Consider the following 25,177-nt stretch of genomic DNA (forward strand, 5'->3'; position numbering starts at 1 on the left):
TTCACATGATTCAATTCTTTAATGACTGTCATTTATCAAGAACAATTTCAGTTTGAAAACGATTCTTTCATTTTAAACAATAACATTTTTTGGGTTGATGAACAAACATTATTTCACTACAAAAGTTTAAATTATGAAATTCTGGTGTAATTTTTGTACCAAAAGCCATTTAGAGGTTCTTTTAAAATGTGTGTTTAAGAGATACATTTACTTATAAAATTGCAATCAATGACAAAAGTTCTTAGCATATTAACATAAAACACGTTTACATCAACTGATAAACGATATATTAACTATATACTAATCAACAGTACAACTATCAGTCATACATGCTTGTAAATAATGAGAATAATACCGGGTGTCTGCACTTCAAAACACTTGGTTACTTGAATACCATTGAGTTTCATGCGTGTTTAATAAAGTATTTGTTATATCCACACAAGATTTCTATAGCTATCCCCTAAAACACACAATCATAAATATGGCATTGTGCAGAAACTTGCAGTGTAAAAATCCAACAGAAAAAAGAATAAACCCAACATATTTGATCATGAGAGGAGAGAGCACCTAAAAGAAAGATATGTTGTTATGTCTAAAATATCTGTCACAGATCTGTAAATATGTGATGTGCGTCTATGAACTGGCCAAAAAGTTACTGAACATACACCATGCATTCACAAAATAGCCAAAATTATTATTAAACATATTAACCAAATCTGTTATCAAATTAATGATGTATATCCACTATTAGTTAAAACTGTCATTAAATCCATACTATGACTATGTAAATCCATCAATTGGCAGAACTTTCAAGTAATCAAAGGAATATGAATTCAGAAATTGGTCAAAATTGCTATTAACCATATTGTGTAAATCCATTCACTGTTCAAACTTGTTATTAAACATAATGTATAAAAATATGCCAATTGTTCAAATTTGTCAATAGCTAATGTATAAACCTACTAATTGCCCAAATCTGTCAACAGCCTGGGTGTCATATGATGAATCAAGGTCATTGTTTGTGGATATCCTGTATTTTAACAGAACATTCAGTGGCAATTTAAAACTTAAACATAAACATGTTTTAATGATATATGTAAACTAACAAAATCTACATTCTAATTTTACATTTCTGAGATCTTAGAGATTTTCTTCATATTTTATAAATTTCAAAGACATTTGGTGTCATTTTTATGCTTTAAAAAATAATAATAAAATTATTACATTATCTGCTCTGGTACAAAAAGAGATCCTCAACTTATAAAAAAATGATGTTAAACTACAATTACCTGAGAAAAGATACAATGAAAAGTTTTTTATTACAGTCAATTAAAAAAAATGCAGTAAGGCACAGATGGTAAGTTTAAAAATAAGTTTGTTTTTGTCAAAAAGCATCATTAAAACATTGTTTTGAGAGTAAGAGAAACAGTATTTTTATCACATTAGTTGAATACTGGACACTATATCTTGCATGTGTTTCCATTGTAACAAACTTTAAAATATTACACAAGATAGACTGATGTAAGCATGTTTTGAACATAAATTACACAACATTAATGAGACCCTACTTTGAAAATATGTTGTACATCAATGTAAGATGCTATTATATGTTTTGTAACATGATTTTAAGATTAGTATCGTGAGTGACACTACACATTCCTCAACAGTAGCCAACAATACAAAGAATTACTCTTTTTTTAATTATACAAGTCAAATGATTAAGAAAATTTTGCTTACTGGTCAAAACCTTGTGAGAGTAAAGCTGGAATTTTTGTGTAATGTAACGATGAGATTCTGTGAAGATAATTTAAATGCAGTTCTCTACTAATATAAAAATAGTATTAGATGACTTTCAGACCCAAGATACAGGTAACTTATTCAATGTTTACTCAAATCTAAAGGTGCATATTTATAATTGTAATTATAACATTTTATAGCAACTAATTATTACATCATACGAGATTAATACTGTACATAAAAACAACCATCTCAGAAATATTAACTTTCCCTACAGACCTATGTCTAGATTCATACATTAAAACAGTTTGTTGAAGTGAAACTTAAAAGTCAATCAGAGCTTGTGTATTGTTTTGTAGTGTTATGCATTTAAATAGTATTTACTGTATTTAGAGTTGTAATAAAACTGCCCTTAAATGTCTAAAATACATAGCAGTAAAATGCACAGAAATGTGTAATACAGTACTGTGTGTCAAACACAGCTGGATCTTTAAATATATATCACACGTTGGGTTGGTTTGTAACAGAGACTTGTATTTCATTAGGTAGTATTGAAGTTATGCACCTATTGTAAACATCAGTAAGCAAAAAAAGTTACCAGTATACACTTTCAGAAACAAAAACGTTGTTCATAAGTATTTTCATTTTTTATATTAGTTAAATTTTGTAATTTTAATTCACAGTAGATGGCAGTACAGAGGAGCATAGATATTGAGAGATAACTTCTCAAAGTATAACATAACAACCAAAATCAGTTTCAATTTTTTAATGACAGTGGCTATTTTGCTTTTCAGATTAGCTCTAAGCTGATCATTAAGGAAGTAAGTACAGAACATACTGAAAGTAAAAGATCAGGTTTTTTTGTAGATGAGTATCGTTATGTTTAACTTAATGAAAAAAGTATTAAAGACTTATTGGGCTTTGGTGTTACTTCAGAGTCTTTGCATATTAGATTTATATAAAGATAATAATGTAATGCTTATATTAATACACATAAGACCTGCATCCAATAATTCTACTAACTTATCAAACAGTAGAAGCCTCATCTACGCTAGTGGTTATCCAAGTATCTCTTTACGTTTGATATTATTTTCCTCTGTAAATAATTTTAGCTTGTAATGTTTTCTCAAAATACTTTTTCTTAGCCTTTAATTAATTAGAATATGTAAACTTGAACCCTTAAAATAAATTTACATAATGTATATTTGCAGGACCTAGACCTAATTTAATATTGAGTTTAGGATAAACTTTTTTTTATAGCTTTAACTGTTGTTATGCCGAAGCTTATCTAGCTCACCATGTGAGATTATGTATATTTTTTAAATACTGATTTGAAACACACATAAATAATAACGTTCGATATGTAACTTCAATCCACACAAATACTCACATTATACATATATATAGACAATGATACTTATATACACTGAAATTCATCACCTAAAGTTTGGAAAAATTACATCATCAGTTATAAATTATGGTTAATCCAAGATTGCTGCTATAACCTGATATCTCTTCACTTGTAGATATCTTCACTTCTTCTATTTAAATAATTAAACTTGATTGATTTGTAAGATTAGAAAACAAACAAAATAAATCACAAATTCAACAATTATTAAGGCACTGCTAACATACTATCTAACTAGAAAAAGATTGTTTGTTTGTTTTGAATTTTGTGCAAAGGTACACAAGGGCTATCTGCACTAGTTGTCCATAATTTAGCAGTGTAAGACTAGATGGAAGGCAGCTGGTCATCACCACCTACTACCAACCCTTGGGCTACTCTTTTACCAACAAATAGTTGGATTGACCACATTATAATGGCCCCATGGCTGAAAGGATGTGCATGTTTAGTATGATGGGGATTCAAACCCGCAACCCTCAAATGATGAGTCAAGTGCCTTAACCACCTGGCCATGCCGTCCTTAGAAGAAGAAATTTGGCAAGCTTTAACCACTAAAAATCAAAGTTGTTTGTTTAAGCACAAAATGATTTTAATTAAATTTCATGTCAGCTACAGGTATTTAATATTCAGTTGTCTTATATTTTAGGGGTTTATTTGTTTCACTGCTTTTTTCTTATATCCCAGTATTAGTAATAGGTGTAAGCTAACTGAAAACCACTTAACAAAACATTATATATTAACCTCAATGGACATGAAAGGGTTAAAATGCATACGTCAGTAATTAAACTGTTTTATTACCATTGTATGTTAATAAACATGGTATCAAAACATTCCAGTTTTTGTATTATCTAAGTTTTAATTTCAAAAGGAAATATTTAATAAATTCTTTAATTTGCATCTCTTAGTCCATGATATGGTGGTGCTTTGAATTCTAATTTACTGAATTTTTTTTCTCTTTCCTTATAAGGGTTTAAAATTTTGAAATCAATCAGAAAAACACAGTACAGGTATTTATAATAAAAATGTAACATTTCTACTTTAATCTTCTTCCTTTAATGACATATCACTACTTTTGTTCAACACACATGATATATCCTTCCCATATTTTCTGTCTAGTATAAAAGGTCAATATTTCTCTCTGACACTGTTATTTGACATTTTTATAACTAATAGAAAGAACCTATTGTAAACTAAATGAATCAGACAGTTATATATTTTGTTCTAGAAGTTGAAGCCAATAACCTGGGAGGAAATTATGGTACGTTTAAACAAAAGATGTTGCTCTAAGGAATAATGGAATTAAAAAATATATATATATATAGGTTAGTTATAAAGCCTATTAATTTATAGTAGTTTTAGAACATGTTCCAGAACATATGTTCGATAGCTACAAGAAATATTTTTGGATAATAAGAAAACAAAAAGGCCTTGAGGCTAAAGTGCTGATTTTTTGTCTTTTATGTTATTTTTTGTTTATTGGTATACACTTTTATTTATAAAAGCAACTGAAACAAAAATCAGAAACTTATTAGGTTAGATAAGAAGATTTGAATGAGTAAAATTAAATTGAAATATTCCCATGATCTCTATTGGATCAGACTGCCATCTCATGAAGTAATTTTAACATTTTTCTTAAATGAAAATGTATTTCCAACAGATGCTTACCTTCTCACACAAAAAGTTAAATTTTCCTGTCTTAGAGAACTGCATGCCACTACCTTTTAGGCAATTATTTCCACCTCATGAGTTTTCTCAGGAATTGCACTACTGTATATTAATGTTATTATAAAACATTATAATGTCCTCTCTGCACATTAACTGTCTCTGTGCTTTTGCACTCATGAATTTCCATTACTGATGAAACAAGTATGTCTAAGATGCACTGGAAGTGGAGATGAGGGTGTGAAGTGTGTATAGAAGTCAATATCTATTAGAAATACAGTTTCAGGTAAGTAAAATGTTAGCTTCTGAGAAAATACACCCCTCTTTGCATGGAAAGTTAGAATCCCACATAAAAGTGGTAGAGGTATTGGTGAGACATTTATTAAGATAAACTTATTTTACAAAGATATATATGTAAAAATGGCTGGTTTGGTTCAAGAAAATTTTTTATGTAGAGGAGCGAACAACATTTCGACCTTCGGTCATTGTCAGGTTCACAAAAGAAAGAGGTGAATGATCAATAGCTGACCACATGTTTGAATGGGGTTGTGTAACTGAGTGTAGGAATGTAGAGGGCGTGCTTACTTAGATGTTTGATTATATTTATTAATATAAGTATAAAGGTGTTCCTTTGTATTGGTTTATTTTGGGCTTGAGTTGTCGTATAAGTAAGGCTTCTTTAATTTTGCATTTGTGTATGTTTGTTTCTTTATTTATTATTTGGGTGTTTTCTATGGTTATGTTGTGTTTATTTGATTTGCAGTGTTCAAACACATGTGAAGATAACTTTTTTTATGTTCTCTGAATCTGGTTTCCATGTTTCTACTTGTTTCTCCAATATAGAAGTCGTGGCAGTTATCACATTGTATTTTATAAATAATGTTGGTGTGGTGTTTGTCAGTGTAGTTTTTACAGAGTACAGACCTTAGTTTTGTGCCTGGTTTTTGAATAAATTTGGTATTAACTGGAATGCCATATTTTGTTACTAGTTTTTGCCAAATGTTGGTTATTTTTCTGCTGATATCGGGAATATATGGTATGCAGCAGTATATGGTTTCGTGATTTTTTAATTCATGGGATATATTTACTTTTGTTAGTTGATTTTGCTTTTTGTCTAGGTGTGTGTGTATGATGTTTTCTACTGTTTGTGGAGGAAACTTATTGATGTTGATGAAGTATAGTTGATTTTGCTTTTTGTCTAGGTGTGTGTGTATGATGTTTTCTACGGTTTGTGGACAAAACTTATTAATTTTGATGAAGTATTGTTTTATTTTGTCTAATTCGTTGTTAATTTTATCTGGTTAGCACAATTTTATGGCTGTGTTTATTTGGTTTCTTAGTATGTTGAGTTTTTGTTTTGTTTCATCTGAAGGATGTGTGACATTCACACATGGGAGACTGCATCTCCTCCAGAATACACTCTTTGCCCTGTATAGAAGATGAAAACAAAAGCAAACAAACTACATGTGTTGTGGGTAGGGGTGTAATAAGTACACCAAAGAGGTTGGACAGTTAATATGTGCAAGTGTGGTTGGGGCATGTTCAGACTGTACCTGGTGCACACTTCAAATCTACCATCAGACATTATTGGAATGATACCTGTTGCAGGAGGAGTGTACAGAAATTTATGTCTTAAGGTATGTAACATAGGGCATACTTGTGTCAACATGACTGAACAGTCATACACTGCTGGAGGAAAGCACGATTTGTTATTAAGTGTTTATCTCATTTCACTGAACAGACATGATTGCAGGGCACATGTGTATAGCGTATGCCCACTTCACCTCTGTGGAACAGACACAACTATAGGAGGAAGACATGGGACAGTGGTACATGCTCACTTCAACTCTACTGAACAATCACAGTCTAAAGGAGAAGGACACAGTCTTGTAATGTCTCATCTTAACTCTAATGGACAGATGCAGACTGCAGAAGGAGGGCACAATATCATGTAAAGTGCTTCTCCACATTGTTGGTACAATGATATGATGAGTGATCTGTGCTACACTAACAATGTCTCTACTACCCAACCTCTCAGTGATTTGCACCTCTAGTTCTCGCCCCAGCAGCTAGGTCCCAATCAGTGAGGGTTCTCTATGGTTCACCACCTCAGCACCTAGGAAACGGTAAGTAGTTGGAATCCTTAATGCTCCACTCAAGGAAAAGGAAGGAGGGAAGACCCAGAGAAAATGCCCAGGTCCCCTTAGGTCCTGTTTTAGCTAGAAAAGTCTTTTGAAAGCCACCAAGTACAAGACAAGGAAGCAGGCATTATAGTTCATGGAATAGAAATAGTATGGATCAAGTAGTCAGATATAAGAATATACCATGAGGATACCTTGAGGTCTTGCAGTATACCCTATAACAACTGTTGAAATATATGGAGCCAGGATGAATGGTATGAGTATCTTCTGATATCCTGGCTCAATGCATAATTTTGGGATGTAAATGTACCTTGGGAGGCACAACCAGCCACCCAGTAGGACTTGATCAGTAAATGCTATAAACCAAAAGAGAAAGTACTCACCTGACTAAAGACTGTGGATAAACTGTAGGATAGCAAACTGAGACAGGGAATAACCTTCTGTATATGAGGCAGCTAGGTGGTGAAGAGCATGAGAAAAGAAACTATGCAAAGTAGTCCACATGCAAGCTTGAAGGAGTACCCACTGAAAACAAGCAGTGAGAGAATCAGAGAATCAAATCTTATGGGATGAAATGCAAATCACCTGCAAGCAACTACTTCCTACGAGGAGTAGACCAGATATAAAAATTGGCAGACTATACCTTTAAAGGTAGAAGGAGATTTGTCCCTGGAGGAAGAGAAACCCCAGGGAACATAAGAGTTGAAGATGGAAACCCTGAAAGTGAGAAGTACAAGCTAAATAGCAACACAGAGCACACATAATGTCATCATGCAGTACTGCAATTCATAAGAAAACTTGTGAGATTAAGTAGGAGTTACCTATAGGCTAGTGGCATGCAAGTCTCTAAGGAAGACTCATGGGAAAAATAGCTTTCTCTGTATAATGGTGTTTGTCTCTTCTTGGAAATAAGTTTGTTTACTTTTAGGCTCTCACTGCGTGACTTATATCACTTTTCTATACAAATTAGATATGGTTCAAAAACTAATAAAATTAAAGAAAGCAGCTGTGAAAATGTTAAGAGGCCTGAAGATGTTAGAATAATTCTTGTTGTTTGTTATAATATACAGTAAAAAAGTAGTTTTTGATTTTATTAAGTATATAACTTGCTATACATTGATGATTTTACTATAGATAGTGTTAGGGTAGAGAAAATAAGAGACAGTATGAAATTTTACTAAAAAAATTTTGATCTTAATTAAGTAGATTACAGAAGTTATGAAAATGAAATATGAAAATTGTAATATAAAAAGCAATATTCTTATTCCTAGCATAAAAGTTTCCTTTCATTCAAATTGATTCAGTAAAGGCTTTTCTAAAAATATTTTCTTAAACATCTGATTTTTTGTATACAAAAACTTGTAATGTTTTCTAAAAACTTGCTAAACTTTACGAAGATACACTTAGTACATTTTAGAGTTATGTGTCTAATATCATATTCACATGGTGGTTAAAAAGTTAAACTGACCTAGCTAGCCTGTCTATATTGGGTTAATATAAATTATTGTCACTATTAACAACAGATTTTATTTTTGTTGATATCAGTTTTTATCATGCATGGAAGCTTTTGGTGAAAACATTGCAAACCTTCTAAATTCAATGTTCAAATAGTAATATTTGTAACAAAAATACTTATAATAAAATGAATAACAAAACTGATTTGACTTATTAATTATATTATATTTGATGTCTCACTTCAAGGGTCCCCCACTGGTACAGTGGTAAGTCTATGGATTTACAACATTAAAATCAGGGGTTCGATTCCCCTTGGTGGACACAGCAGATAGCCCGATGTGGTTTTCCTAAGAGAAGCACACACACTCACTTCAAGGAGGTCTCAGTAAACATAGTATTGAGTTTGCATAAGCTAACAGGTCTATTTAAAGCAGAAAAATCAGTATGGGAAAGGCATATGGTGCATATGTACTATAATATTTAACTTCTATATAGGGAATATTGTTAATTTCGTATGCTTAATATTACTTCATGCTGTTCAATAGCCTGAATCACAATTTCCTCAAAACTTCTAAACCAATTGTTCAGTTCTTATTTTCTCTCCTAAGCTTTTCATAAAACTCAAATTTTAAACACTTCTATCACATGCAAAAAATATCTAAAGTATAATAACTCTTTGTTTAGACATAATAATTTAGTATCTTCTGTATGTACATATTTACTTTATAAATCTTTTTTTTTGTTACTACTGTGCAACAACAACAACAAAAAGAACAACAGTCTTAAAAATTATTTAGAACTTTAGTAGAACACAGTGCAGTTTCATACAGATTCCGTGCAAATACTTCACCAAATAACTTCAAAATCTTTCCCAATCCTGGGGCTGAGTATCAACTTTAGATGTTTCTGAAGTACCCCTACTCTGGTAAACCAAATCATTAGTTGTGGATGTTGTAGAACCACTTTCAATCATGTTGTTCTCTGTGCCATATGTTAAGAAGGTATCATCAGATAGTTGTGATTTGATATCTGTAGTGGTGTTTCTGGTAGTCATCTGGATGTCTCCACTATCTACTGATAAAACATTTGGTCCATCCACTGGGATACTGCCAACAAAAGTAGAAAGGGACTGCTTATCTTCCAGGGAATTTTTACCTGGAGGTTTGACTTCAATACTATTCAGCTGCTCTTCCATTTGCTTCCAGCCAACATTTTCTGTATTTTCTATTTTCTTCTCTTCCTCTTTCTGCAACAATAATAATTTGCAATTATGCAACTTTTAAATTGAAATCAAAACAGATCATTATACTAGTTTCCAAAAATATATCTATTCACGTTTGAAACAAATACAATATTTTATTATTGAAATTCTTACTTTCCATTCTATTTTTTTTATTTCAGTTGTATTAGTTTGATCTTTTGTAGGATTATTTAATTTATTCTTTTGAATATTGCTTCTTTAACATATTTTAATTTTGGAGGATACACGTACTTTATACTTTTTGCAATATTGAGTGTTTATCAATATCAAGATAAGAAAAACCTCAACTACAGCTATTAAATAAAATATTAAATAAGTATATAAAAAACAAAATTTGCCTCTTCCAACATTTTCTGGTATTCTTCCAATTCATATTGATACTTTGGTGAGGTGATTCCAAAGAAATATGCAAGCTTTTCACCAAGGAAGTCACATCCTGAAAAAAGATTAAAAGGTTTATAATGTTGAAATTTGGTTAAGAAAATGTATAAAGTATACAATTTAACTTTCATAAAATCCAAAATATCACTAGACTGCAAGTTTGTCCATTAACAAAAATAAATTTCAGACAATCATATGTTCTTCACTACCTGAAAAAATGCAAAATAATCTTATTAAATACATTTATAATTATTTACATGTAAAAGTACAATAAAACATGAATATTACAAATCTCGTGTCTAGGTCTTCTAGAAGAAATGACGTCTATTTCATTCAACAATGTAGAAAGGAACAACTAACCCCTAACTTTGTAAAGGTAAAACTATCAAAAAATTTTAATCAATGCATAAACATTATCCAAAATTTACAGAAAAAAACTACTTAAAGCCATGTTGAACATGAAATACAAAGAACTACATGACTTACAGAAACAAAAAATGAACCTAGACCATCAACTGGCATGCTGCATTAAACCAGAGATTTACGAACTTATACAATGAAACATAAACCAAATCAACACTAGGAATGGCAGGGACAAAAAGATCTGCCACAACAAAAAACTAGAAAACTAAGATGCAAACAACAGAAAATACATCAACACGACAAATCGTTAACTAACCTCATAATTAACAGATCCGACAGACAATTAAACACTGACGATATACACCTACTTAACAAAGGATTCAACTTCGCAATAGCACCTAGGTACATTCCAACCTTAGGAATTAAAACATGTTTAGAAAACATGAATATTGTTTGTATTATACACCAATTTACTATCAGCACATCAAAAACTATTTGATATCAAGTTCCTATTGGGAGGTTTTACAAATGTTTTAGCATCTTCTCAAAAGCATGTTGATTAAATAACAAAATACCAATTAAATGTAATTTTGAATTTCAAGCAAATTATAAAATTTGGAGCAATTATTTCTACTTAGAATTTAACAAGTATTTATTAAAATAACTTTAAGTTTTATACAGTAACACTCACCTGAGTGTCTGTTGATTTTACCAAACTATGTTTCATATATACAGAAATACATTCATAAAAGTTACATTTTACCTGTCAGAAATTCGAAAACAAAATTTGAAAGTACAAGCTGAAAACATTCAGATAAATGTTTATAACAGCCAAAAACGTAAGTCATATTTCTAACCCTATTTTGTTTTGTAAATAGAACTGTAATCTATATATAAACTGATCATATATTTGTTGATCAAAAATTAAAATATCTGTCCAGTATAAGTACTGATTTGAGACAATAATTTGAATTTTATGATAAAAAGCAAAATGTGTGTTTATAAAAGTTTGTATATTTTATTAACAAGTAAATCTCAATATTATTAATAAAGATAAAACAATTAACAATGACTTAATCTATCACACATCTCTTTAAGAATCCAAAAACTAAGTTTGTTTTGTTCACTATAAAATGATCACTGATAACTGCTACAACAAATCTTTTCATAAATTTTTAACTACAGTAATTGAATGCTGGTTTCACCTAGAGAATAAGAATATTAGAAAAAAGTTCAGTAAAAATGGAAGTATTGGCCAATTTTTTATAAGGTTGGCACACCTGAAACATATAGACTATCATGTTTTTAATGTAGGTCCAACTGGAAATTAAAGTGTTTATAAACTTGGTCTTATAAATGTGGTAGACATGTTTTATAGTGAAAGTACAGACTGTTGTGTCTATACTACATTTATGTTCATCTAGGCAAAGTGATATCCATCAGAAAAATATATGTATCAGGTATTATAATATCCTGTCAAATTAACAGCTTTAAGCCTAACATAGTTTGAATATGTATTGACTGTATGATTTTCATCTTATAAGAACCAGGACATTTATGACTTTTCAATATAACAAAATTCAAAGAGGATGTTTCATCAGCACAAACCTCCTATTTTATTGTGTTATAAATTTAGTGTGTTCATAGCTGACCCAATAGACATCTTTTATAATGGGTCAGTTTTCCAAATCAGTAGTTTAATATGTTCAATTAGTGCTTTTTATTTTGTCACAAAAGGACTTTTTCCTTCTAATATATGTAAATAATAACTAAATTTGTATAAATAAAGCCTGATTCTACATGTACTATTCAGCAATTATTTTTACCGATTTGCATGCTTTCTGAGGTATACACTTGTATGGGAGTAGTATTTCTTGAACGTATGTAAGTAAATGTATTTGTATACAATGTGTCAATCATTAATAATAAAGATTACTTGAACATTTCTCCAGAAAATACATATGCTTAAAAAATTACTATACTTATTTATAGTTGTGGGCAGTACTTTTATTTTTTTAAGACTTGAAAATATTTTTTTCTTAGCCTTTCCAAGCACAATGAGTGAACATTCCCATGTTACAGCATTTTCTACAAAGTTACATTCAAAATTTAATTGAACAACTTTATTATCAGTGTATATCGATAAATTTGGATTAAAAAATGGTTTATAATTCTAATATTAATACTGTACAAGTTATTTTTCTTAATTTCAAAAGTAAATATTTAAAATAAATTCTCAAGCTCACTTCTTTCTATCATGTGACACTTTTTCACTTAGGATTGTCCATTTTATTTTTTGTTCTACTCCTGTATGACCTTTCTGTGGAATACTACACTTACACAGTACATATCCCTGAGCAAAAATAACTTATAGCAACAAAGCATTTTAACACATGGGGAATAAACTGAACACCTCATTTAATGCCCTTCCACTACATTCTGTTTTCAACAAATCTTACTAATTCTCTTCAAAATTTGCTACTGAATTATTCATAATTTGAAAAAAAGAAAGAATATTTCAATTTACTGAATGTTATAAGCTGAAGCATAGGAATAAATAGTTCTAAACATCTTGATCATTGTATTTCTTTAACAGATGGAAACTCTTTTTGACCAGGACAGAAAGAAAGCTCTATGTGAAGAGAGTCCAATCACCCTATAAGAAATTGGACGTGCCCCACGTGTGAAGCCAGAGTGGTGACATGGCTGGATGATACAGAGAAGTATAAGGATGAAAAAGAAGGGAGCAAAAGAGTGAGTCAGAAGACTTGGCAAAGAAAACCATGATTGAGCCAGCCAATAGGGCAACTTCATATAAACCCAATAAGAAGTGTCTTAAATGAAGAAGAAAACTTGAGGGACAAGATGAAGCATGAAGGAATAGACTATACCATTTCTGACTGAACACATTCACTGCCAATGCTTATGGAGGTAGAACAGGAGACCCGAATAAGCGTAATTATAACTGTCATAAGTGGCAAAGGCATTAATGTGAGGGTGCTCAGACCATGAAAAAACACAAAGATTGAGGGAACATTCCAGAAAAGGGGTTGTAATAGATGATCCATTGATCATATAGAATCTATAGTAATAGAAGCATGCAAGCATGACTCAAGGGATAAGAGGTTCCAAGGAAGTCCAAGTACCCAACAGATAGAGAACCTCTGGTGCACAAAGTGAAGGGGAGGATAAAGCTGTGGAAATCAAACAGTCTAGGTAATTTTTTTTGTCAACTGAAATTCTAAAGTATTGGTGATACTAAAGTATTATATATATATAATATATATGTGTAGGCAACAAATGCATAAGGTTAGGTGATAATGATACTTAAAAAACTTGATAATCTTGAAGCTTTCTCAAAAATTAAAGTTTCTTTTCTTCTGAAATGGACTTCAAATGAACCTCTATCTTTCAAAAGGGCTCAGCTAACAAAAGAGATACACAAAAAAAAAAAGTATTAGCTTTGAGTTAGCCTCAGAATTAAATGAGACTTTTCACCCATATAGTGTGTGTAGTAATTTCCTAGGGCGACTAAATAAGAAGAGTGACTAAAAAAGAAGCCCAGCAGCAAAGGACAGGATGCACTACAAGGAAGCAACCCACCAGCTAAGGGCAAAATGTGCTACAAAGAAACAGTTGCCAGCTGAGGACAGAATGTAACACAAGGAAGTAGGTTATCAACTAAGAATAGAAGGTACCACAATAAAGCAGTTAACTAGCTAAGGACAGAATGCAGTACAGGAAGCAACTTACCAGCTAAAGTTCGACTTCCCATCCACCAGGCTAGGTACCACAAGTATGGAATCCAAGCCATTTGTTTCTACAAATAAAAATAATTACCACAGAGGGCTAAGAAAAGTGTGTATGCCACATAATTTAAACTGCATGTCATAACAAGAAATATTACTGCCATTTCTTACCAATTGTTTTCTTAAGATACTCAGATAATTGGTAAAAAAAAAGCACAAACATTTTTAATCATAATAAATGCATTAAAAGTGAATAGGTGACTCAAAATACACATTTTTCAAATAATAACTTTTTAACTGTTCACTAATGTAATAAAATTAAAATAAATAAATTTATCTAAAATATTAGTTTACAATCCACAGAATCAGTGGCAATATGAACTAAAAATACTAACTTATCATACATCCAAATTATTTAAATTAAACAAATTATGAAATTCTCTGTGAAAGAATATATATTTCATCAAAAACAATCATACTGTGGTATCACTTTCACCTGCTGTATGTATAAAAATTACAAATATATTACTCAGAAAAGAAATAAAAGCCACTGCAACTTATTCAAAGTTGAAAAAATAACAGTAATAAAAGGCTTCTTATCTTATATAACAGTAAACATTCATTTGTCCCAGTTAGTGGCACTGTCCCTCCCTTAATGTGTAACAGTATCTCTAAACCTTCTCTTGATTTAGTTTGTATCCAATCTGGATAAAGCACTAGGGCCAGACAAGATTTTACTTAAAATTACGTAGAAAGTAAAAAATTAGACATGTGAGGTTCTGTCTTTTATTTGTGATGAGTCAAAAGAAAGATGGTAGGTGCCTATGTCCACATAGGGAGAGTAAACTTTCAGTTGGAATTTATTACTGATCAACAATAACATTGATCAAATTAATGAGATATAATGTGAGAAAGCTCTTAGTTAAAATTTGTTAGAGACCACCAGATAAAAGTGGTGAAATTAATGAGAAACTTTTCAGTGAGATTAAGATTTCAGCTTTAAAAAAGGTTTTGCAAAATCACATGTTCAAATATGATATTATAAATGAAAGCAAACAAAGATTCAACAAAGGGAAATCTTATCTTACAAATCTGTTACTTGTTTTCAGTAATATTACTTATTAGCTAGAGATGACATAAAAAAACTGAAAGGAATCATCTCTCATATAGAAATAGAGAAATTGGATGAACTGCTTAACCCAACTGATTAAGGTACATATCAGAAGTATAACTGAATAAGGAAGATAACATTAGAAAGTCTTAGGAGAATTTGATAATGACTGGTGAAAGAAAAGGTGAATAGCCAAGACAAAGATGGCAGGTCATTGATAATGCTTCACTTAATTGAGGAGTACAGAAATGGATGGACCATCCTTGGAAAGCCAGACAAAAAAAAAGTGAGATAAAGAAGAGTGAAAAAACATGGAGGAAATGGGAGGCAAATAGCCAGCACTGATAAACCATTCACTTGTAATGATAAATTGCAAAGGTAGGTGGACAACAAAAGTGAGCAATAAAATGGGCTACTTTATGAGAAGACCCTATCTTGAAAATGCTGGACAAAAGCCACATATGAAGATAAAAATGTACAACACCTGAGGAAAGTTGGACATAAAAAATACATTCAAAACAGAAGAGATAAAGGCCTCAAAAATACAAGAGGTGAAAGAGAATAAATCATGAAGAAGGTAACAAAGAGAGGTAACAGGAGGTATTTGTCAAGAAGTGATGTGAATTAGGCATCACCCTTGGAAAATCTGAAGAGAAGGTTAGAGGGAAGTCACAAATGCATCAATAAGAGAACTCATAAGGTGTGAAAGAACTCACAGAAACAATAAAAGATACAAATATTACCCTCACAGAAAGATTTATTCTGGGCAAGACACATATCTGCCACTAAGTAAAATTCCCAGAAGACCAAAGACTAACAACCAGGTACTGTTGTCATGAACTAAAAAGTAGAGCTAAAGAATAAGAAAGTGGAGGGTTCCAAGGATAAGTACCTCCTTGATGGTTGGTGTAAGAAGCTGCAGTAGAGTTGTCAAAATATAAGAAAACAATGTCCAGACAACTATACCAAAAGATGGTGGCAGTTCCATAGAAGTGCCCACATCTCAAGGGCATTGATATGAAAAGCTTGATCCACAGAAGACCAAACATAAAAATGGAGAAGGTATCCATAATTGCACACCAAATAGCTAAAGAAATATCTATAAACAGGTGTAAACCTGGGTTAGATTGGATAAAAAAGTGTTCCTGAGTCATGTAGAAACACTTGAGCCAACATGACAGTAAGGAGTAAAAAGATGGAGGAAGAGAAATGAAAGAAGATGATGGGTTTCAGGATATATTACACTGATCTACCAGAAGCTGCTGAAGGTGAAACTTAAGAAAACATTCAAAAGAAGAAAAAGGGGCATGAAAGAGCTGAGAGAGGCAAAACTGCATGCATATAAAACCTTGGAAACAAGAACTTACATGTCTTGCAAATAAAGGAGAATGTTGAGCCTATCCAGTAAGTGAGGAGAAACAGACCCTCAAATGAATCAAATATGGAACAAGTGTAATAATGATTTAGAAGCCTGACCAGCACGCCTAAATGATCAAAGACCAAAACAGCAGAACTAGGAAATGCTAAATGTCGATATAGTAGTAGAAATGTAGGTCCAATAAGTATATTCTCCATGTGAAAGCTCTGAGGAATTAGTTTAAAGCAGACAAGTGGGAGTCCTAAAAGACAAAGAAAACTCTTGAGAGAAAAATCTATACTCTTAGAAGTTTTCTGCAAAGTTAATTCACAAATGGACAAAGTGTAACAACATAGTCTTCACAACATCAAAGATGAGGGGTAGTTCCAGAAACAACTGATCAATAAGCCTCATGATGACTGGCCTATTTAGAAGAAGTACACAATGAAAATGCCACAGAATAAGGGACTCTCCAAAACACATACACATGAAGAAAAGAATGTTAATTTGATTTTCATAAGATGAAACTGAAGGATTCTAATTCAAGAAAATCAGGTATCCAATAAAGAAAATTTGAAGAACAAAGCAAGCAAGTGAATTGGACAATATCTGAAGATGAAAATATGGCAGAATAAAGAACAGGTTAATACAATCTTTCCCAATAATGCAGTTGAGTAATGGTACAGAATGCAGAACCTCAAAAGGAAAGAGTGAAAAAATGACAGCAAGCTAAGAAGTTGAGTAAGAAAAAGACATAGAAGAGCTGATTGAGGGTTAAAAAAAAAGATCCAAGCAGGAGAGGAAGAAGAAAATTCCCAAGATTGGAGAAGGAATTCAAGGAATAAGAGAGCTATTTCCAACTACAGGCCACGAGAAATGAGTCTTAAGTTTCAGAAGGATGTGGTAACTGAGAGTAAACATGGAGTAATGACAGAAAGAATCTGCAAAAAATGCAACAATTAACATGCTGGGAAGAGGGGGGAAATAATTTTATATGACAAAGTATATGCAAGAAGATCACCTGAGGACCATTAAAGCAACTGACAGAAAAAGAACAAATGTAAAAAACTGAAGTTATAAGAGCAGCAAAAAACAAAGGTAGGTGTTACTTTATCCACAGGAGGAAAATTTCCAGGTGAAAAGGAAAGTCATGAAAACAGCTGGTATAAAATGTCTAAAAACAAAAACAGCCTTAGCAGAAGTTTTGGGTATGAGATGAAGAATGTACAAAAGGACAAAACCAACCTCATGATATAAAATGGTGGTAGCACTGCTTAGTCTGAGTAACTCTAACTGCCATTTAAAAAAAAAAAAAAGGACAACTCAACTGGAGAAAATGTTGTACTTTGGAGGTGGAAGGAATAAATATGAGAAATCATATTAAATAATACCTACAAAACATAATTTACAGAAAGTAGTAATATTATGTATTATCTTTTTTTTTTTTCAGCAAGTCTAGTATGTCTCTGGTATTATGGCATTGGTTATTTTCATATTGACAAAAACTGGAATCAAATATGGAAACCTCAACACTGGATTAATGACAATGGGGAATATTCCTGTAAAAAAAACCATATCACACAATGTGAAACACATATCCCAAAATACTGTACTTCAATTAAAAAATTAAATGAAATTAATATAATAAAACATAATAATTTGTGTCAGTACGTACAACTGAAATATTTAATTCTCCATGGCTGATACTGAGTAGATAGCCTAGTATGTAACTTTTTACTAAAACAATCTAATCCAAATCAATTTTAAAAATTGGTATCTTTCTTTCTCAAAATCAAGAAATATAACACTTCGTATGTTAACTAAGAGTTGAAAATAGTAAGTATAAACTTTCTGTATTTCCTAGTGCAAAAAAAACATGATTAAACACTATAGTACTAAGGAAAAACTGAGCTTTTGGCATATAAAGAAAAGCTCAAGGTAAATCTTGCACACAGAAAATGTGTCCCCTTCATATGGGTGGAAGGTTATAGGCTAATACTGGCTGCATCATAAATTAGCATAATACATGTTATTATGGGTAGGGGTGGTAGTTTCATTTAAAATCAAGGTTCATGTGCAAAAACCTTTTGATGGTTGTTTGAGGTATTAGATAGTTGATCTATTGAGAAGCTAGGAGGATTTCCGAATTAAATATTCACAGTAACAAACTAACTAGCTGATTGATATTGCTTATTAACTAACAAAATCAGTACTGAATAACTCGTCCTAATAAATTTATTCATTCATTCTAGACAACTTCATTTTTTTCAAATATGGCTCAAATATCATAAGCTACAACAACACTAAGAACATAGTGCTTACTGTATCCAGCAAGGCTGTAGAATCTGTTACATCTTCAACTTCTTCTCCATCATCTGTGCTGTATTCTTCTAAGACACCATCGCTAAAATGAAGAACTCTCTTGGGGACTTTTGTTTTTTTTATTGCTTTCTGACTTGTGTCTAAAGAGACCTCTGTAAACCCAACTTCTCTTTTCTCCTGTGCCTCATCTTTGTTCTAAGAATAAAATTGTATCTATCATAAATTGTAGTAGTAGTAAAGTTTTCAAAACACGAAGCAGTATCAAATGTTATGAGTGCCATATTTTACAAAATTTTGGGTATACAAAATACAGCAGTTCAATTACAAAAGATAACTTACACATGCAAACAAATACAGTTAACATAATGCACATTTTTATCACAGTATATAAACACATATAGTAAGGTATGGTATTTGTAAAGTTCCTACAAATAAATCCAAAAATATCTAAAATATTAATTAACCTTATAAACTACAATAATCCCCATCAAACTAGTGTTAAGGTAAGACCAAGTACAAATTCCAGGCTGTTGATATACTTTTATCAAGATGAATGACAAGAAACCCATTTTGGGACACTAAAGTTTAGAGAGAGACTGAATAGGTAATGAAGAAAATGTTATTAAAAGTTTAATAAACTAGCAAATGTACCACATTTTGACAAGGTTTTGTTACCACCAAGTACAAGCAACTGATACAGAAATATATATATACACTGTATGGAACAAAGATCAGTTGATTGGCAATTGTTTAATAGCTTAGTTAAGATATGTTAACTTTTATTGAGTAACAGTTTTATTTTATGGCCAAATTTTTAAGTGAATTTGAAGTCAACAGGAATTATATATTTAATGGCAAATTTTGTCTAAGTATGAATTATATACTTGAATTGTTTTCAAAAATAAACAGTAAATTGCAGTGTAATGTCACATAATTCTTTGGGTTATTAGTTTTGTTCATGAGTTGAGCTTAAGAGATTTTTGTTTTGGTGATTGTATGGAGAGTTATTGGTGTGAATAAAAGAATGCTCTATAAGTTGTTTCTTCATGAAGAGTCATGAAGCTGCATTTATGAGGGTTATTAGTTTATTGACCTTTTTATTTGAAATTTCAGGGGATATAGATGACCATGTAAGCATTGTTATGTTGGATTTTGGTTATGAAGTGTGTCAGATCTAATACTGTTGATATTAACAAAATTTCACTGCTGGTTATTTTCAAGTTTGATAGTGAATTTAATGTTGGAGTAAATAGAATCTGTGTATTCAAAGAAAGTTTATGTGTTTAGTAGTGAAGAGAAAACAGCAAAATTGTAATCAATATATTTGTACCATAGTACTGATATTATACACTGCCATACATATTTTGCTTTATACATGTTTCCCTTAGTTTTCACTGGTGATATTACAACTGTCTCTTTGAGGTATCACCTGTCAACAGACCCTGCCTAAACTGTACTATGCATCATGATATTGTGTGATGTAGGCAATGTTTAGTGATGTATATTCTATTTAATGATAAATAGATAATAAAATTACTGATAAATTTTTATTTTAAATAATTATTATAACATTTAATTTATTTTGATAATTAATGGAATAAATATAAGTACAGATATGAAATGAAAATAAAAACTCACCAAAACTGTAGATTTGCTCTATCTCTAAACTGTTAAACTTCAACAAAATAATCAAATTGTTTTATTTTTCTTTGGCACATTTCAAATTATTCCTACAAATACATCCTTCTGTAACTAGTCATGGGGATTATTTTATTGATGCATTAAAATCTGTAAGGCCAAATTTAGATCATGGAAACAGCTTCTTTCTCAGTAGTAATTTGTTAAGAGCTTTTTGGCTGCAGTAAAATAATCTTCCATGATATTAAGGGATGCAAGACAAAGCCTTGTCCAGAGCTCTTACACTCTGATCAGGCAGGAATCTAGGCTACTGTTTACATAATATATTATATATGTCTTCATTACAAAAAAAGACTAATGTAGACAAAATAATGATTATGCAAAAAAAATATGGACACTAATTTCCTAAATGTGTCAGGATTAACTTTTATGCAATTTATTTATTTTTTAGAGATAATGATAGTTTACTTTTCTTGTGTCCTAGGAGTATAACTGAATCACAAGATTCACTGGTTTTTGTCCAAAAAAAAATGTGTAACATTTATTTGGCCAAAAAAGCAAAATATAAAATTCACTGACTTCTCCTGGATTCCCTAACCCATGAAAACTATGTAACTCTAGAGGAAATACAACTGGTCGATAGTTTGTTTTTGATGGCTCTGAACTGCTGATTTGAAGAGACATAATTCTCTAGCAACACTAGCCTCTTACTTTTTTTTTCATTGTTAGTGGAGGTGGTGAACTGTTGACTAGAAGGGCAATATATGGATGGCATATCGACCAATCATTTTTTTAATGCTTGAGTGTACCATGGCTTGAAGAACATCATGCAAATTGACTAATCAAATGTAATCAATTAATGGAGCTATCAATTAATCAATTAGCAAATTCCACTACTTGCCTGTGGGAATGCCTTGTAAAGATTGGGGTCACATTAGAGACAAGCATGTGTTCAACATGTCAGTATTCTAGCAACAAGATGGTGTAAACCCATGATTTATTTTCTTGTCACATAATACTCAAAGAGACAAACAAGTATATATTAAATACACAAATAGTAATATTACCATACAGTGTAATACTTGGATAGTAATATTCATTTATTCATATGATTATACTCACTGTATTAAGTAACAAGGAAAACTTCTTTGAATATTAAAAACGAACATATCATGCATGGTACATAAGGCAAAATAATTTTATATAAATTCAAACACAGAAAAATATAATACTGACTACTAAATTATTCTCACAAAACTTGGATAGTAGGAATAACTGTAAACATTAATAATTCAAAACACCAATTTCAATTAATTATTTTTGTAACATTAAGCAATTTAATCATGATTTTGGTTAACTGATTATTTTATTTTACACTTGTGTGTGTAATTGATGCTCATATGTAATCAATTATATCAATAACACAAGTTAACTGTCTGGATGTAGCATTAAACATACAAAATAGTGTAGACAATTACAGTGGGTTTCTAGCCCGTTAATCGTGTTACATTTATTTTATTATTCACAATATCACTGATACATTCCTTACATATTTCAAAATGTACTTATACATTTGCAACAATATGTGTTTATCTTTTACACTTAAACTTACGTGAACAGTTCCTGTTTCTTTAAAAGTTACACCTTAAGTTTTAAAATAATTTTACATTGAAATGAAATATTTCAAGCTTAACAGCAATGATTATTTTATTAGTAAAGTTATATTGTGGACATCACAGTAGAAAACCAAAAGCTCCACGATATTACTGTTAAATTGAAAGTAATAACTGTAACTTTTAACTATTACAATAATTTCCACTTTACCTCTTCGTAACTATTTATTTTAACCAGCACTGGTTCAGCAGCTTCTGTTTCAAGTTTGATATCTTGAACAGATAATATTAAATTTTTCTTCAGTTTATTATTTACCTCTGCGGTTGCCATGTTTGCAATCCAATGAAAGCGTCCTCTCCATTCACATTATATGATACTTAAATTTATATAACATAACATAATTTAAGAACAACAAACCTACAGGTTTATTTTTGCCGTCTTATTCATTATACCAAAACAAACTTTGAAAAAGAGAGAATTCTCAGTAGCCGTGGAGCTTGAACTTCCTTAAGGCAAAATTAAAGTAAATTAATCTATGAGACCCTTTTCCTTTTCATTAGCTAAATTTTTGTGCGCCAGCAAAACAAAGCGTGTGGAGTGCGTATACCCGTTTCGAATTTATTACTTATCAGGTTCGTTACCAATTCAGCTCCAATTTGAAATTATTTTAGTTAGGATTAGAGTAAATTAATTTATGAAACTTTAGGCTTGGTTAAATACATCGATTGAAAGGGTTTCACCTCCTGAAGCCAAAAGTGTAATTAGATCTTCAACTGGTCAAGAGATGACGAAGCTATGAGCTAAAAGTTTGTACTGACAAACAAACACAGAGCCGTTCTACGAGCCGCTGACCCCAAAAAAGTTAAAAAAACATTAGTAAAAAGTGTGACATGGTTTGGAGTGAGCGTTTTTTCTCTTAGGTGAACAGAAAAATTAGGCTAATTTTTACACTAGATATATGAAAACTTTATATTTCTGTTAGTCAAAAATCGGGTTTTAAGCTATTTTGTAAGCATTCTTTAGCCTAAAATTTCCAAACAAATAAATGTTAAAGATGTAACGTCAAGGCCAGCACATTTTGGCTAACTCTTGAAATACCAAATAACAACTTTAATCAATCTTGATTGTTTGTTTTTGAAATTCGCGCAAAACTACACGAAGGCTATCTGTGCTAATCGTTCCTAATTTAGCAGTGTAAGACTAGAGAGAAGGCAGATAATCATCACCATCCACCGCTAACTCTTGGGCTACTCTTTTACCAACAAAAAGTGGGATTGGCCGCAACATTATAACGCCCCACGGCTTAAAGGGCGAGCATGTTTGGTGCGATTGGGTTTCGAACCCACGACCCTCGGATTACGAGTCGAACACCTTAACTCCCCTGGCCATGCCGGGCTCAATCAATCTTGATCGGCTTCTGTAGCTAGCAACAAATAAGCAAAATTATAGTACACAGATTATTATTATCCATCTGACAGTTATTTACTTAACAGCTGTTAGATTTTATTAATAGAAATCGTAAAGTCCGGTGAGTCACTGTTTAGTTTCCGGAGGCCCGGCATAGCCAGATGGGTTAAAGCGTTCGACTCCTAATCTGATGGTCGCGGGTTCGAATCCCAATCGCACCAAACATGCTCGTCCTTTAAGCCGTGGGGCGTTATAATGTGACGGCCAATTCCACTTTTCGTTGGTAAAAGAGTAGCCCAAGAGTTGACGGTGGATAGTGATGACTAGCTGCCTTTCCTCTAGTCTTACACTACTAACTTAGGGACGGCTAGCGCAGATAGCCGTCATGTAACTTTGGGCGAAATTCAAAACAAACAAACTAGTTTCCGGATTCACATTGCTAAAATCAATTCCCCGCGGTGGACACAGCAGACAGCCCAGTTTGGCTTTGTTCTAAGAAAACAACAATAAAAAGGATAAAAGAAAATGCCAACAAATAAACTAATTTCTGAAACTTATTTGCCACAAAATTAATTTTAAAGTATTCAGAACTCTCTATTTTATTAAAAAGGGGGAAATATACATTTAAAAAAAAGCGTGATGGGATGAATAAAACAGGGAAACAAATATTACGTGTTTCATAAGACCAACTCACACAAAACTGTCAAAGCGGGTCTATTTTTTATACCATCCCTCTTCTGTACACAATGTGTCAGGCTAAAATCCTCTCTAGGTGCTGTCGCTACATTTAACATCAAGTACCACAATGTTATAAGCCATATTTTCAATTTAGTGGCTCAAAGCGTAGCATTATCGTAAATTTGTCAGAATAATATAGTATATTATCTGTTTTATTTCAAGCTCACTTTATTTTTCTTATTTCAGAAACTAAACCGCATTTATACTGACTTTTGGCACCATAGATAAAATTGATATTCGTGTAATTTTCTTGCACGAGTTCAAGCTTGATCACAATGCAGAGATAGCAGCTCTTAATATCAATCGTGCATTTTGTGATGGCACAGCTAATGAGCGCACAGTATAGCATTTGTTTAGGAGATGTTGCTCTGGTAACACAAGCCTTGACAATAAGTCTTGGAGCTGCCCTCAGACAGTCTCAATAATGAGGAAGAATTTGAAGGTCTTAGTTGAATCAGGGCCTGGCATGGCCTAGCGCGTTAAGGCGTGCGCTTCGTAATCTGAGGGTCGCGGGTTCGCGCCCGAGTCGCGCCAAACATGCTCGCCCTCCCAGCCGTGGGGGCGTTATAATGTGACGGTCAATCTCACTTTTCGTTGGTAAAAGAGTAGCCCAAGAGTTGGCAGTGGGTGGTGATGACTAGCTGCCTTCCCTCTAGTCTTACACTACTAAATTAGGGACGGCTAGCACAGATAGCCCTCGAGTAGCTTTGTGCGAAATTCCAAAAAACAAACAAACTTAGTTGAATCAGATATCGTGAGCGAACTTGCTGACAAACTTAATGTTCATTATTCAACAATTGGTAAGGTGAAAAGCTCGATGGATGGGTACCTTACAA

General features: G+C 32.0%; 1 protein-coding gene across 2 annotated transcripts; it reads right to left on the reverse strand.

Moving 5' to 3' along the window:
• On the reverse strand, window positions 1–22,649 carry LOC143248975 (uncharacterized). Of its 2 annotated transcripts, none has more exons than XM_076498052.1 (5): window positions 22,512–22,649; window positions 18,945–19,139; window positions 14,159–14,225; window positions 10,000–10,097; window positions 1–9,646 (listed from the first exon to the last, which is right to left on the reverse strand). In XM_076498052.1, the coding sequence occupies exons 1-5, from the start codon at window positions 22,524–22,526 to the stop codon at window positions 9,260–9,262; spliced, it is 762 nt and encodes a 253-aa protein (XP_076354167.1). In that variant the 5' UTR covers window positions 22,527–22,649; the 3' UTR covers window positions 1–9,259. The 2 variants fall into 2 exon arrangements, with proteins under 2 accessions (XP_076354167.1, XP_076354166.1); XM_076498051.1 differs by having other exon boundaries at window positions 22,407–22,552.
• Window positions 22,650–25,177: the final 2,528 nt, after the last annotated feature.

This window comes from Tachypleus tridentatus, chromosome 4, assembly GCF_004210375.1.
Source record: "Tachypleus tridentatus isolate NWPU-2018 chromosome 4, ASM421037v1, whole genome shotgun sequence".
Taxonomy (NCBI): Eukaryota; Metazoa; Arthropoda; class Merostomata; order Xiphosura; family Limulidae; genus Tachypleus; species Tachypleus tridentatus.

Coding starts and splice junctions, on each gene's coding strand:
- LOC143248975 (XM_076498051.1), bottom strand. CDS start 22,526: ATGGCAACCGCAGAGGTAAATAATAAACTGAAGAAAAATTTAATATTA. Junction 14,226..18,944: donor CTACAGCCTTGCTGGATACA/GTAAGCACTATG, acceptor TTTTATTTGTAG/AAACAAATGGCTTGGATTCC. Junction 10,098..14,158: donor GGGAAGTCGAACTTTAGCTG/GTAAGTTGCTTC, acceptor ATCTTTTTTCAG/GATGTGACTTCCTTGGTGAA.